General features: G+C 37.8%; 1 protein-coding gene across 1 annotated transcript in view; it reads left to right on the top strand.

Annotated features, from left to right (window-relative positions):
• conv (insulin like growth factor binding protein acid labile subunit convoluted) overlaps positions 1-15,700 on the top strand; it is a 54,253-nt gene extending 38,553 nt beyond the window's left edge. Inside the window, exons 5-7 of the mRNA XM_083142550.1 lie at positions 4,061-4,324; positions 13,293-13,515; positions 15,232-15,700. Coding sequence (XP_082998676.1) covers positions 4,061-4,324; positions 13,293-13,515; positions 15,232-15,571 — 827 coding nt within the window. The 3' untranslated portion in view covers positions 15,572-15,700. The remainder of the gene's footprint in view (positions 1-4,060; positions 4,325-13,292; positions 13,516-15,231) is intronic.
• Positions 15,701-17,268: the final 1,568 nt, after the last annotated feature.

Consider the following 17,268-nt stretch of genomic DNA (forward strand, 5'->3'; position numbering starts at 1 on the left):
TCCGTGAAAAGGTTGGGCAGTGCCCAAAGTACACACCGTCAACGAACCACACGGCGCCGACGGACCATATTAAGGTACAGTGATGACACTAGTAATTTAAGTATCAGTGTTTAGTAGTTCAAACCCGGCTCAGGCATGTTCACCCCCCTACCTGTTCGGCCTGTACATAATAAATAGGTGAAGAACAAAGGAGCATTAATTTTCCCCCTTCTCACGTTTAAACCCCTCTCGTAGCCAAGCAGTTTGGGCCGGCGAACGACATAACGTAACATGGTGGTTAGTGCGCCGGTTTTGTCGCAGTACAGGCAAAATAGCTACCGGTGGAAAGGAAGGCAAGGGAACGAGAGGAGTTAGGAAGTGATTCAGGAAAAGAACGCTGGAGACATATTGTACAACAACCTTTACGAATTTATCGTGCTGAATTTTCATTTTCATTTTTCTCAATTTTACAACGCTTTTGTTCTCTCTAGGTTAATCGCAACGATGAGGATAAATTGTGAATAAGTTAAATTGAGAAGGGTCACACACAAAGGAACACAAATGCCGGGATTAGAAACTGGAATCTTTGATGGCAAGATCGTGAATCAACAATATATTTAAATAATCAATATCTTCTATTATGAAATGCTGAAAAGGAAAAAAAAATGTTCCATGTACTTAATGTGAACCAAAGATTTGAAGAGATACTCGTAAAGCTAAATGATTTAGTGCGAACAGAACAGGTACGAAAAAATTAGATGTGAAGACCAGATTGAACGAAAATTTGTCTTCTCTCACTAAAATTCTACAAGGAGCCAGGCAGATACGGGATATTTTTGATGAATTTATCTCTACAGCCACTAAAAATGTGCTTTGCACATTCTTCAAATTTGAAAATTACTGCCTCAAACTGTGCTTTCTAATTAATACATGCACGCGTGCACGCACACAAAAGTAGAAAGGTTAAAATGAATATCTAGCATTCCCACGATTGTTTTAGTGTGCTAACCTAACTCGGTGGAGTTGTTCTTCTCTGTGAACTATAAATCATTTTGTAAACTTTAGAAATGCCTATGTACAGTAATTCACTGCAGTTATATTTCGAATGCCAGCATTCCATCCCCTCAGATGGCGTAGTGGTAACGTCGTCGGTTTATAATTAAGGGTTTCCAGTTTCGATTCCCTATCGAACTTAGGGTGACCAGATATTGTTGACCAAAAAGAGTATAGTCTATAGGTTGAAGGTGCGCATTCACAAAACATAAAAATAAATTAAAATAAGGGTGGCTATTTGTTATTGCTTCTATTATAGCCCCTATAAAATAGGCCTACACTGTACAGATTCAAATTACTTAGGGGTCTAATGTAATTAGCTAATTACAAATACTTACTCACCAATGGGCACCATTATTCCTACTTCTGGGATGTTATTTTGCTTTTTTGCTTTCTTGGGTATGTTGAAATCGTCTTCACAGGTCGTGTCCACATTGAATTTCACTTTCATTACTTGTTCGAGTGTTGACACCAGGAGTGTACTTTTTTCTTCTCGTCAATAAGTTTTAATAACACTGAAGAGTCTTTCACAATCAATATTTGTACCAGGCAGAGTAAACAAGAATTTTATAAGAGGCACAATCACTTCTAAATTTGACCCAGCCTGTACTACATCTTTGTACAATGACGTCCACTTACCCATCATTGCTTCTCTTCTTTACCCCCCAATTTTCCAAGATGTTTTTCAACGGCTTTTGAAATTGCACAGTAACTGTCAAAAATATCATTATCATTAAATTCCAATGAATTTGAAATATGTTTGCTTGTTGATGGAAATATGAAAATGACACTTGAAATTGTTCATAGGAAATTCTTGAGTCAAGGAGTAAATACCTCAGTTTGTTGACATCTTCAAAAACACGAAGTGACCATGTTTCTAAGTATTTTACCACTTCACAATAAAACCTATCTGAAACAGAGTATGCATATTCCTCCTTCATACTCCATTCTTTTACAAGTTTCATAGGTAATTTTTTTGCTGAGAATGGGAAATAGTTCTGTTCTATTCTGTCCCTGTATTTTTGTAGGAGTTGAAAATATTGAACATAAACTTCAATTGCTGTTATATCACTCTTTTCAATTTTTAAAATAGTATCATTAAACAGGAGTAGCTGTGCATGCAGGAAATATAGCCACAGTTCACTTGTATCATCTTGAAAAAATTGTCTATAGCAATTGGGGCATTTTCCTCACTCAAAAAATAGGCCTTTATCGCTTCATACTGACGTATAGTTTTTTCTACACAAGGAAGTAAAGAGAGGAATCTTGTCTTTGAGTGGTATAAAATACCCTCATAATGACACCCAATAAATTCACAGAAACTTTTCAAATTTTCTGTTCTCATAGTAAAAATACTAAATGATTGTATATTTTGAAAGCTGAATGTTGATGTCGATGTCATTCTTGTTGATATCGCGAGCGCGGGGGTAGTGTAACGGAGGGGGGAGTTTGGAGCAGAGAGCAGCGATGCCAGATCTTCCTGATTTTCTCCCGCAGGGCGTCTTGCACACAGATTACACAGAGCAACTGCTTTGATTCTCGTCTGCTGGGCGAGAGAGGTCTCAACACAGGGTGCGGCGTTGCAACTGCTTGCAATGTGTTTTCCGTTCTGTGGATTTTAACGTATTTTTACGCGTAAAATGATTAGGGGTGTGCGGGACAGAATGTTTTGGGTCGGGACGGGATTGGGACGGAATTTTTTTTAAATCCCGACATTCGGGACGGGAAAAATTCGCAATTTCCCGACAATGCTCAAAATTTCCCGAAGCTCTGGAAATCTCGAATTCTACACGTCGTTTTCGCATTTCTGGTACAAAAACGAACAATTTTCGATAAGTTCTAGATATTTACAATGCCGTCGAGAATTAACAACTTTCAAAAATGACCATTCGGTATTTCCCGAAGTCGGGATCGGGACGGGAAATTTCTTTTTCCCGATCCCGGTCCCATCTTTTCGGGATCCCGCACACCCCTAAAAATAATGAATGAAATTAAAAAGCAAGAAATAGAGTATATTTCAGGATTTTTGCAAATTGAAAAGAGTATAGAGTATATTAACCTCTAAAAGAGTATAATACTCATAAAAAGAGTATGTCTGGTCACCCTATCGAACTGTACCTAGATTCCCGATTAGCCTATCTGAGCATAAAGTGACCTTTGTTGGGGCTTCCTAGTTCCTGGGTGTGTGGTTTCGTGTATTTATTCACTCTGGGACAATGAAAGGTATATGTAGACTTGCTTAAACTTTAATAACATGAAGCATGCAAATAACACTAGCCTAAATATAATGAAGGGTTCCACTCAAATATACATGCAAAGGACGAGACGTACGTACGACACCTGTACGTCGTCTCTCGCCTCAACTCGGACTCACACACTGAGCATGCGCAGACTGCATGGCAACAAGACCCATATGAATGACAATTTGTCTGAACAACCTTAAACCAGTATTCCTAAAGTACAATTGCCGTTCAAGGTGGTATTTGAAAGGGGGATGAGGAAGAATCTCCCACCCCCGATTTTTGCCTCCCACTTCTGATTTTCAAATTTTTGTCACTTTGGGGGAACCCCCTCCCTCACACACACAGATATATACTGGAATCCCCCTTACTGCTGCCATACATTCCTGAAATGCTTAGCCTACAAACACACCCAACATCATCTAACACCCTCCAAAATTGTACACGAAAGTCGAATTTATGGTAACTTCGGCTCTAAATTTACCCTTATAGCACACTAAAAACAAACTTGCACCTCCTAAGATGGAAAATTCTGGATACTCCCCTGCAAGCACACACGCACACACACATATAGACGGACCAATTGACCCCTCCCTCCCCAATAAGCTGTAAACACGCCGCTGGCTTAATACAATCGTAAATCTACTATTTTTGTGAAACTCTTGTGAAAAACTGTATTTGTTTTGCGTATTGTATCATATCAAGTTTAACAAGTAATAAGAAAAATTGAAATGGAATGTAATTCTGTAAAAATGTTTAGCTTGAAACTTTTTTTAACCTTTTTCCAGGAGTGTTGGGCAACATGACAGCCTTGAAGGTGCTGGATCTTTCCCACAACGAACTTTCAGACTTCGAGGAGGGGACCTTTGGCCCTCCTCCAAACCTTACTAGGCTCTTCCTTCACGACAACAGATTCTCTAATTTACCGATAAAGAAGCTAGCGTCGCTGTTTCCCCAGCTGAGGGAGGTCGACGTCAGGAACAACTACATAACCACATTCTACGACGAGCTGATGCCATTGATAGAAAATGGAACACAAGTACATTACTCAGGTAACTTACTTTTTCAATGATTGTTTAATTGGGAAAGTTACTTTTGTTACCAAGTACAAAAATTAAATAATGAAAATATACTTGTTTAGCATTTGCTGTACTGTATAATCCAGGGTTATTTCTTTCAATGACAGTACCAAAGATAATAATCTGAAACATAATTTTCGTCAACTGGATCTAACATTAGTTTTTGTTATTTAATATTTTTTTTATCTGTTTGGCACTGATTTCCTTGTCAGGAAAGTTGCTTTCATACAAAATTTTAGCAATGTTAACTAATAGGGGAGAGTGAAAAGTTTTGAGCCTCACAGGGAATTGAACTACAATTTCTCATTATGATTTCTCTACATAATCACCCCCCAGATCAATGCACTTATGCATTCTGTGCTGCAATTTGTTTACAGTCATCTGGTAGAATGATTTGTCCTGAGTCTCACACCACTGAATGACCGCCTCCCGCCTTCGTCCCCCGTGTGGAAGTGACGTCCTCGAAGTGAATTCTTCATAGCAGGGAAAAGATGAAAATCTGACGGGGTCAGGTCGGGGGAATAAGATGGATGGTGAAGTGCGGTGAAGCCACACTCAGCCAAAGCAGCCTGTGCAGTGAGGCCTTTCAGACAGAGGTACCGAATCACGGCCCTGTCGGCCACTCTCTTCTCTTGACACTTCATTCATTTTCAACCTGACAAAAAAAAAAAAATAGAAGAAAACATGTGAATTTCATAAAAGTTCGCACAGAGTGTCCTAAAACTCAAACCTTACATCCTCCACCTCCAAAATTTTAACTACCTAGCATCACTCCTTCCATGTGAGGCTCAAAACTTTCACTCTTCCCTCATACAAGTATGCTAGATAATGATGCTTCTATATCTTTATTCTTATACAGTCTTTTTACATATTCATATAATAATAGCAATACAATATTAATTTATATATTTTAATTGAATATAATTATAACAATTATTGTAATTTAAACTTTTATTTATTATTATTATTTCTGAGACACTTGGTTTGGACCTCCCTCCCGAAATAAATTTCTAAATACATGCCTGGTTGGGAAGTACAGTTCTGGACATTAAGAAAGAATGTAAGTTGATCTTTACCCAACCCTGTCTAAGTGTGAAGTGACACCTGTTCACCAGATGTTGCCGATTCTTGAAATGAGGGTGCCCCAATCTCATAAATCCTTCCTTCCATGTATTATGATAATGCCAATTGTCAATCATGCACCAACAATGCATCCTAAAAAAAATGTTATTTAATGATTTAAAGAAGCACTCCACTATGAATCATGATAACTTATGTGATGATGATAGTAATAATAATCATAATAATAACAACAATAACACGACCAATTATTGGCTGGGGTCGGGCCCATAAAAGTTGACTCGTTTGTTTGTTATCCTCACGCATGCAGTGGTGTGAGATGATGAAGCAATCAGGGGAACAGGTCAATTGCCACCCAATAGCAATAAGGTTTGGTCAATAACAATAGCTATTCATGTATTCCAGTCCCAGCTCGCAGAATATAATTGAATGTAAACAAATAAATTTTGGGAATAAAAGGATTATAATAACAAGTGTCTTGCCTGTTATGTGTTCAATGAAGTACACATATTCTCCTTCTAATGAAGATAAATCAGTGATTTATGAATACATACACACTATCTTCCCTCCAAAATCTTTAGGCTCCCCCCCCCCCCCAGATGGTTTCCCCATGATTTCGAGAGGTCCTATGTTCGATCCTGGGTGAGGCACATTGCACAGTGGTTCAGATCCCACTTTAAACTGTAGGTCACGTCCCAAGTAGCATATCTGAGCATAAAATGAACTTAAAACAAACTTGCACAATCTTGCTCCACAAGATGACCACCCCAAAGTTCTGCAAGGACTCCAACGGAATAAACATGAGGAAGGTTTGACTGGAACTATCTATCTTGGGGGAATATAGGTCATTTTTAGGGGGCATAAGGGAAAATTTAGCACCTTAAATGGTCTCTGAAAAAGAATTCATTTATGTTGGGAAAATTGGGAGGTGTTACAGTGCTGTTGAAGGTGTGAGAGTAAGCCATTGATGTACACACACAGACATGTTTCCCCATTGAAGAGACAAGATAAGTTACTCATTTTGTTTCGAGTTATTTATCCACATACTTCCAACATCCTCTAATATCCACTTATTTTCAACACCTCCTAAAATATTCCATACATTTATGCTCAATTTGCATTACATTTACCTTTTCACTCCCATTAGAAAGCTCTTCCCTTCCCACAGATTGAAAATTCTTGATTATAGAATTCTGCTCTTCTTTATATTAACTTATTCATTCATTGTTTCAACATATACACATGTGTCTTTGTCAAAAGTAAAACATATATTTTGCAATGGAACAATGCATTAGCAATTACAAAACAATCAGAACAATATCCAGTGAACAATGGAAACTAAAAAAATTACTTAAATATATTTTACTCAATATAAAATAATTTCAATAAACCGTGACTAGTTGAAGTCTCCAAGATTTTTTTGATTTTTTTTTAATTGAGCGTAGTGATTGTAACCCTGCTGAAAATTTTGTCTACTGTTTTCAGTAGATCAATAAATGTTTTGAAACATCCACTGCATTCAGATTTTCAAACAGATATAAATAAAAACCGTTAATAAGGAGGAATGAAAAGTTATATTTACAGCCAAAATGTTGACCTAAACACACTACCTACAGTATTACATGCAATACTGAAGAGAATATTTCACTTGTAGTTCCACTACTGTACTGTACATGTACATTAGACCATTGAGTTTCAGTAGATTTCCGAGAGACACAGTAGAGTACAATTGATAAGATTAGATTTTGTCTACTATAAACAGTAGAAATTTCCAGCAGGGAACATACAGTATGTTGGAATGACCAAAACCAAATGAACTGTGTATATATATATATATATATAAAAAAACACCTTGATGAGATCAAAAAGTACTCGTATAAGTGAACTTGCAATTACAAAACGTCATCTAATTTAGAGAGTCAAAATATTGAAAGTTGAACAAAATAACATGAAAAGAAGCTGAAGCTAATACTCTTCATGAACAGTTAACAAATATTAATATATAAATTTGTTGGATGCAATGTGTAACAAAATTTTATTAATGGCATACCAAACATGTAATTAAAATAGATGTTAACTTTCCAATAGAATTATAATTGTATATGGAAAACAGTTTTCTAATCCAGATTGTTGTGTAATTTCTAATACATTGTTGCCAGTATGGTGTTTAAGAAATTTCCAGTGGGGGGGGGGGGATTCTACTGACTGTCCAGGGACAGCATGAGATAATGACTTCATGCCATATAAGATATACCCCCCATGGATAAAATGTAGCAAGCAGAAGGGGGGACACAAGTATCCAGAGGGAGGAAATCCCCCATCCCCCCTACAAATACCACCACCCTGATTCTTACATTGTATGATTTGTGCTTTATTCTTGAGAAAGACACATGTGCATGTGTCAAAATTTTGAATGGATTCGTTAATATCAACCAGAAAAATTATATACATTACCTTGGTGCTTAAGCTGTTCTGGTTCCAATTTTTCACAGATCTTACATTTCATTGTTGAAAAGTTAACTCTAGATTGATTACAATTATATCAAAACGTTAGTAAATTATAGTCCAGAAATTTTGAATGTGCTCAATAAATGACTAATTACAAGATACTTTACTTTTTCTTACAAAAGCAGCAGAGTACAGTTTCCATAAATTTACCAAAAAAGTAATATTACATGCACTTCCATCACTAGATCAAGTTGATTGTATTTCACTCCCTTTTTAGGTGGAGATAAATCCACTATTATTATTATTAACAATAACCAGAAGTTAATATAAAATCATCATCATCCTTTGCCGTTTCCTGTCTCTGGCTGGGTCAGCATAGAAATCAAGCCTCTCCATTTTTTCCTGGTCTTCCACCACTCCTCTCTTTCCACTGTATTCCCATCTTGTCCTCTTCTCCTAACACTCTCCACTATCTGCTCTTTCCACCGACATCTTGGTCTCCCACTTCTTGTGCATTGTAAGCTCTTACTGGTAGTCTTTCTGCATCCATCCTCTTCATGTGTCCGAACCAACTCATCTGTGCCTGATCTATCCTGGCCTGAAGCTTCACCACACCCACTGTCTGTCGGATCTCCTCATTCCTTATTCTGTCCCTTCTAGTCTTCCCCAATATACTCCTTAAAATGTTCATCTCCACTGCCTGCATCTTTCTTTTGTCTCTCTCTGTCAAAGTCTCTGCTCCATACGTAATTATTGGCACATAGTGTGTGTTATATATTATCTTCTTGCATTTCATAGGTACACCCCTGTTCCATATTAATCTCCGAACGCTTTGATAAAGTCCACCACCCATTTGTCCTCTTCTGTTTATCTCCTCATCTATTCTTCCACTTCTCTCAATTATGCTTCCTAGATATTTGAAGCTCTCCACTGTGTTCAACTCTTCCATGTCCATCTTTATTCTTGGTTCATTCCTGGCTCTGTTTTTGGTTGTGATTAGCACCTCGCTCTTTTCTGCACTGGATTTCATTCCTGCTCTTCTGATTTCCTCATTCCAACTATTAAGCTGTCTCTGTACTTCTTCTTCCCTGTTCCCCCATATTATTAAGTCATCAGTGAACAGGGCTTTCATCTCTTCCTCTCCTATCTTCTTCCCCACCTCATTGTTAATTGCATCCATTGTAATTATGAAGAGCAGCGGGGAAAGAGCACTTCCCTGTTTTAGTCCATTACTTATACTGAACCACTCCGTTCTTCCCACTGGTGTCTTCACACAGCTCTGGTTCGCTTTGTATGTGCTCTGCACTCTACACACTAATCTCTTCCTCGACCGCTTTCTCTCTTAGAGCCTTCCAAATCTTTGTTCTGTCCATGCTATCATATGCCTTTTCTATATCTATGAATGCCATAATGGCATAATGAAATCACTTCCATACTTGTAGTGCCTTTCCTGCATTTGCCTTATGGTGAATATCAGATCTACTGTTAAACTGCCTCTTCTAAATCCATACTGTTCCTCTCTCATGTTCAGCTCTCTCACTTCCCTTATTCTTTTCTCTAATATTTTATCATACACCTTTGCCGAGTGGCACGTAAGTGTTATTCCTCTGTAGTTTTTACATTCCTTTCTGTCACCCTTCTTGAATATGGGAACTATTAGTCCCTTTGACCAATCTCTTGGCACCTCTCTCTTGCCACACTGTTTTCAACACTCTGTACAGCCACTACACACCAATCACTCCAGCTCCTAGTATCATTTCTACTGGCACTTCATCTACTCCAGGTGCTCTACCCTTCTTCATTCTCTTCAGTGCTTCCTCCACTTCTTTCCATGTGAGATTAATTTTTTCCTTCGTGTTTTCATTTTCCTTCACTTCTTTATGTTCATTTCCTTTTTTCATGTTCAGCAATTTATCAAAAATATTTCTCCACATTCTCCTTATTTCCTCATCCTCTTCTACCATGCTTCCCCTTTCATCCCTTAGTTTACTGCTGTCTCCTCTTTCTCTTCTCCTCTCTCTCTCACTAATCCATACAATACTTTCTTGTTCCCATCTACATCTTCTTCTAGCACTTTGGCCCAATCTTTCATCCACTTTCTTCTTTCTTCCTTTACTATTGTTCTTGCTCTTTCCATCTTTTCCACGTACTCTTTTCGTGCATTTTGTGATTTTTAAACCATTTTCTAAATGCATCATTTTTGTTTTTCACTGCCTCTAGTTCTTTCATTCCACCATGGTGTTTCTTTCTTCTTTCTTTTCTTGCTTGTCCTTCCACATACCTTTTCAGCTGCCTCTACTAATTCTGTTTTAAATCTTATCCATTCTGTTGCTACTCCTTTGGGTTCATCTCTTGGCACTTTTGTTTGCAATATTTCTTGAAATTTCTCTATTATCATCTCTTCCTTCAATTTCCACACTCTTACCCTTTTCTCTCTTGTTCCTCCCTTCTATCTTTCATTTTCCATCTCCTCACATCTCCTACTAGTAGCCTGTGGTCACTGTCTAAGTTCTCACTGGGTATTACTTTAATGTTGTTCATTTTCTTCTTTACTTCCTTGTTTAACAATATTGGGTGTACACAAATGAATATCGGAGTTTTAAACTTGTATATTTTCTATGCTATACACATCACAAATATGAACCATGTATGATATGAAAGAGTCATCAAGTTTCGATTCTATGCATGCACAAAATTTGTTTCCTAATGCTTGGCGGAGCCATTCGTAAAGATGGCGACTCCTGAGCGTAAGTCTTTTTGTGTGTTGGAACTCGCGAGGTACATTGTTGTTGTTACATTTCAATGGGCGTATCAGCGAAGATTTGGAAGTGACACCCCCCCCCCCCCCCCCCGTCTGACAACAACATTTGTAGGTGGTACAACTAGTTTCAGACGACAGGATTCTTGTGTGAAGGTAAAAGTTCCGGACGGCCGCCGTGTGTATCAGATGAGTAAGTGGATAGCGTCAGAACGGCTTTCACTTGCAGTCCTAGAAAATCTGTGTGGCAGGTGAGTCAAGAACTAGCAATGCCAACAATGACAGTGTGGAAAGTGTTAAGGAAAAGACTCCAAATGAGATCGTACCATCTGCAGCTGTTATAGGCCCTAAAGCCTGAAGATCATTTGGCTCGTAGGAACTTCTGCACACAAATTCTTAATCAAGAAGATGACGATTTTCTTAGTCGTGTGATTTTCAGTGATGAATCTACATTTCATCTAAGTGGAAAAGTGAACACACATGATGTTTTGATCTGGGGGTTGCAGAATCCACGGGAGAAACTGCAGCACGTACGGGATTCACCCAAAGTTAATGTCTTTTGTACAGTATCTAAACAACAAGTTTATGGGCTGTTCTTTTTTATGGAACAAACTGTTACTGGAATTTCATACCTAGACATGCTACAAAATTGGCTCTTTCTGCAACTGGAAGATAAACAACACAACATTTGGCAACAAGACGGAGCTCCCCCTCACTTTCATAACGTAGTGCGGGAATGGTTAAATGAAGTTTTCCCCCATCGTTGGATCGATCGTCGTGGTGCAGACGACTTGCATCCTCTCCAGTGGCCTCCAAGGTCCCCTGACCTCATCCCCTGTGACTTTTTCTGTGGGGCTATGTAAAAGATCGTGTTTATGTACCACCGCTACCTGCCAGCCTACCTGAGTTGAGACGCAGGATTGTTGCAGCGGTAGTGTCGATTACACCAGACTTGCTAAGTTTAGTGTGGCAAGAAATGGACTACCGGCTGTATGGTTATGAAAACTTGGTGAGTTACTCTTTCATTTCATATATCTTTCATATTTGTAATGTGTATAGCATAGAAAATACAAAAGTTTAAAACTCCGATATTCATTTGTGTACACCTTGTATATAATCCATTACAGACTTTTGTTCATTATTCCAACTGTATCTTGTGATTTTATGGCTGTCATATTTCTTCTTAAAATAAAATAATAACATAAAAACTTTACACTAATTTCTTCACAAAAATCAGGTCTGATAGCTATGCAGAAGCCAGGATGGTGCTGAGTCCCCCACTGAGTTTGCTCCCACCCCCTCTCCTAGTATAATTTGTTCGTATTGTCCTGTGAAAATATTGGCAGCCAATTCATACTGATCTTCAACTACACATCCAGATGCTGTGTATATTTGTGTTTCTTCTTTTGAGAGGGGAAGGAGGGGAGTTTAGGAACTACAATGAATTTCAGAACAGACTTCTTTTGCTTTAGAATGGTCTTTTACAACAGCACTTCTTTCTTTATCCCTTCATGGTCTTGTCAAATGTGACTACCAGATGCGAACTACCTATACCCAGGGCAAACTAATCAACCTCTCCCTCACATACACTTCCTTGTCTGCACACATTTTCATGAATTTTAGGTAGGAGAGAAGAGTGCAAATATGTTGTTGCATTTCTAGAATGAATATAAGTACATATGTTTTATAGAATCTCACAGACTTTTATACATAATTATTACAGAATGAATGAACACTTGCATGGATGCCTGCAAAGGGGTCAAGGAGGGATCACTTGGAATTTTGACTCTCCAGAAAATTGAAAAAGTTATTATTTTAGTATCTTATGGAAAGTAAATGTAAATATCTGTTAGTTACAAGATATGGATTCTTTGAAAGTGCACTCAAGTACAGAGAGGGTGGGCAAGGTGATAGTTGGCCCAGGCACTGCATGTCATGACTTCCTGCGAAAGTATATATCCACCACTGCATTTGAAACCCTGGTATGAAAGCTAGTAGTGTTGCTAGTTTAAGTGAAGGAAAGGCCTTTAGTTTGCATATTTTCAGAGGTTTCGGAAATCTTGCTGCTAGTATATTGGCATACTATGAAATTCGTATTATTGTCAATTTGCAAAGGAATATGTTTAAAAATTGTCTTTCTTGCTTCACTTGCATCATGGGCATTGCAAGAAATTTTTTTAGTGGGTGGGTGTTTCATAAAATTCATTCATAAAATTTGAATAGTAGAATTTAAAACAATAATTATTATTATCATGGTTATGATCAGTAGCGGCATTTGGGTTCCATTTGGGGGGGCAAAGACAGTATATTTCCCTTTGTAGATAAGGTTTAGCACAGTGCCCGGGCAAAAGTGGTGAAAAGTGGGGGTGGGCAACTGCCCCCTTGCACCCGCCGCCACTAGTTATGATTATTATTATACAACAATAACTATTATAAAGGAATAAGACTAAACCAATTTATTCCAAATTTATTATTATATCCTTGTGAGAAGGTGGGTGGGTAAAGTAATCCCTACCAGGGATGAAAATTTACCTTGGTTGGTGTCAGAAATCGCTGCATTACCCTTTAATTCACATGCACTTAATATTTTAGTTTGGCTTTAATAAATGTTATGTTTCTTGAATACTTGGTAGAACTGCATTTTCACTGTTACAGGAAACCCCATTTCATGCAACTGCATCCTGAGGCCCCTCCGCAGGTGGATTGCCAACCAGCCCTCTCCTGCACCCTGGGATCAAGTCCTGTGCAACGAGCCAGAGTTTCTCCAGGGTACTCCAGTATCTTCAGTGCCGGAAGGACAAATGACTTGCTCCGCTGGCATCACAAATGACCCAAGGTTCTCCATTAGCCCCGATGTTAAATTCAGAAACATCCACAGGTAAGTGGGGGGGGGGGCATGTTTGGGATTATACTTACCCTTGTGTAAACAAACAGAAGGCTCATAAAATCATAGTGGGGTTTTATGGAACTTTTGATTGAAGAGCTGTGGTTGTCCAGTTGGTTGGGTATGTGACAGCCACATGGGGGATCTAGGTTTGATTCCTAGGGTGGATGCTTTTGGGTGTGATTTTTTTTCAGCAATATTCCCACAAGGAAAAAGCTCTGGGGCTCACCCTGTCTCTAATGAAATGGGTACCTGGTGGCAGATCTGGGGGTGAATGTGGTAACGGTGTGATGCTGACATCATATCACCTCCACAAATGGTTTCTGACTTTGTGGAGTGGTTAGCAGGGGCCATGGGTTCAAATCTAGACCTGGGCGTGGGTGTTTTGTGAGTGTCCTTTCATCAGTTTCAGCACATCATCACCAATCATCATCTTCACAATTAACCAAAAGTGACAGAAAAGCGATGCAAAATAACAAAAATCAATCCACAAGTTGCCAAAATTTTGGAGGTGATATGATCAACACCACACCCTGGCCACCTTTACGCCCCAGGGTTGCCCATGGGCGCCCATTGATTTGAGACTGGGTGAGCCCCAGAGCCACATTATGTGGGGACAAGGCCGAAAAAAAATTCAACCTTAGATCACCCATCCTACTGACTAGACCACAATGACTACTGATTATGGGGATGATATAGCTTTAATAACATCAACTAAACAGGAACTTCAAGGCGCAGTAGTAAAATGGACCAGCCAGCTCAATTCAAGACAGAGAAATGATAGTGAAACCAAAGAAAAGTGATGTATGCCTCAAAACAATGAAATGAAGGAAGGTTTGAAGTAAAGTGTCAAAGTGAACAGTTAGAGCAAGTGGACAGATTGGAATATCTCAAGAAGTAGAAGAAAAATTAATAAGAGTTGTATTACAAAATAAGCAAAATAATAGCAGGAGAAAAGGAGATACAGCAGAAGACCATGTTAAAAATTCGCAAATCTTTAACTGCTTTGCCTTAGACAATTCCAATAAAATCTTTTCACCATAGGATCCAGAGAAAACATATATTTGGCAAAACAGTTGCCAAATTTAGCTCTTCCATCAACTTACAAATATTGAAGTTTATAATTTAAGTGTCGTTAAGTTACTGTAAGAGTAACTATTGATAACATTACTTCTATTGCAAAACATAACTCTGTTCCATCTATTTGCTTTTAAAATTAGCACGTTACAGTCACAATTCCTCCAGAAAAGTAACTGTTATTTGTAACCGAGTTACAGATAACTAATTACATCCACACACTGATTATTGAAAACATTTCAACAGTGGTGGCGATTTGGGGGGCCGGAGTTGCCCTCACACACACACATACACTTTTTTACCTCTGCACCATGGCTTCTTAATGCTAAGCCTTGTTTATCAAGAGAAATTAAACTGTCCTTGCCCCACCAGTTTTGACACCCAGCTGCCACTGCTGCATTTTAAATATAAGATAATAATACATGGTTGATTACTTTAACAAGCAATAGAATCTAAAATTTACATTCTGGATTATCTGAAATGTTGTTTATTCAAAATGGGTTTGGCCCTATCAAATTTAGATAACAAAATTTTAGTGTACATTATTATAAAGTAACAAGAAGTCTGAACAAGCATATGTTTTGGACATTTGATCTTTATGGTTACTAACAGCACATTTTTATTGCATTGCAGAGCTTCTCCTAGCAACATTTCCTTGACCTGGTACGTGACCACGAGGGAGGACGTTGGTGGTTTTTATGCTGTTGTAAAAGATGCAAAGAACCCTAAAGTCACCGTTAAGCAGAAGGACATTCCATACAGTGTGAGAAGTGACTCTGTAACAGGACTTCAGAACAATGATGAGTACATTGTTTGTCTGTTGGCAAGAGACGCAGATGGCAATGTGAGACAGTGGCACAATAGCCAATGCCAAACAGTGCAAAGTTCACTATATTCTGCATCAACAATGAGTTCATCATCATTATTGGTGATTTTGTTCAGTTCTCTAATAGCATTGTGTCTGAATACATGATTACTGGTTACGTTAATTGTACAATAAAATGTTGATAAATACGTGAAACTTCATTTGGAGACCAGGTACTGTGTGGATTTATCCAGAATTTTCCATATCGATAGAGGGTGGAAGGGTAAATTTACAGCAAAAATGACAATAATTGGACCTTTGTGAAAATGTTTGGGGATGTTCAAAAAATTTGAGGTTTCTGTGGGAAGAGGGGGGGGGTGTTGGGGTGTGTGGATAAATAACTGGTTGATGCACTGAGGATCATAATTGTTTCAGTTTACAGGAAAGCTTACAGAGCTATTTGATTAATTAAGCACATGTTATTAAGCAATGATGGTTACACTTTGGTCATATATTAGTGCTGTTTGTTGCTATCTAATGGTTGCCATATGCAAATGTGAAAATCTGGGACCTTCTTAAATTTGTTAAAACATTAGTTGTACTTCAACCAAATTTGTACTTGTATTTTCAAAACCTATAAAAAAATAATTTAAGTACTGGACCTAGAAACATTTAATATTTGAACATGTACATGTATAATCAGAATTTAAATTTTAACTCATTTGTCCATTCATAATGAGAACTATATGAAACGTACACACAAAACATCGTACAAGAGTGATCCCCCTTCTCCTCAATTCATCTTGGAGCAAAAATGGCAGTACAGGCAGGAAATATTTTTTCATTATTGTTTAGAACTTACAAGCATAAAGAGTGCATTCTAAAAAAAAGGCAGAAATAGTGGTTTCACAAACTTATTGTGATTGATAAACAAAAATGAAAACTGTATTTTCCTTGATAAGGTATAAGATATTATTTTGTGTCTAATAACATTCAAAAATATTTTAAAATTTAAACGAATTTGTTTTTAACAAGCAGTTTAATTTTCTTTTTTAGAAACATGATTCGCAACGTAAACTTCTTCACTAAAAATTTCCTAAAACACATTGTGACTTCTTGTGCAAGAGATAGGTCCCAGGCTCGAATCCCAGCCTGGGTATGGATATTCTTTGTGAATGTCTCTTCATCAATTTTATTACATCATCTCATCTTCACGATTAGCCAAAAGTGTCAGAAAAGTGAAGTAACATTTAAAAAAAAATCAATCAATCAAATCATTACGCAAGAGCAACTTTAGAGACTTCAGGAGAATTCATATGAATAGTTCAGCCCAATATTTCAAACTGCTTCTGAAAGGTGGCAACAGACATTCAATTCTGAAATTGCGATTCCAAGAGTAACAAAACAATAAACAAAACGAGATAACCATTCCCATCTACAGAGGAATATTTCCGTAGGACTCTTTTCACTCCTTATGTCAATGACATGATAAGTAAATAATCTGACAAACAGATTTACAGTAATCATGGTATTTTGTCATCATTTGAAGTTCTCCTGCCAAAAAATGCTTCTCTACAGCATGGATATAAATTAGAAAACCTTTCAGTGTATTATGGAAAAGAAGCTTTAGGAACAACATTAAATGCTGAATACCTCTTTTGGTGTCCAAAGTGGAAAGGCGATTATGCAGAGTCTACAAATAAAAATGTGTGGTTCTGACATAATTGATAAGTGCAACAAACTTTTTTATCCCAAACACTCATCATCTTTGAAAAGTACTAGTCACATTGCCAGAGACAACAGCAAGCATGGAAAGATCATTTTCAACAACCAAGAGAGTTAAAATTTTGCCACGCAGTAGACTT

The sequence above is a fragment of the Lepisma saccharinum genome, chromosome 21, assembly GCF_977018435.1.
Source record: "Lepisma saccharinum chromosome 21, izLepSacc3.1, whole genome shotgun sequence".
Taxonomy (NCBI): domain Eukaryota; kingdom Metazoa; phylum Arthropoda; class Insecta; order Zygentoma; family Lepismatidae; genus Lepisma; species Lepisma saccharinum.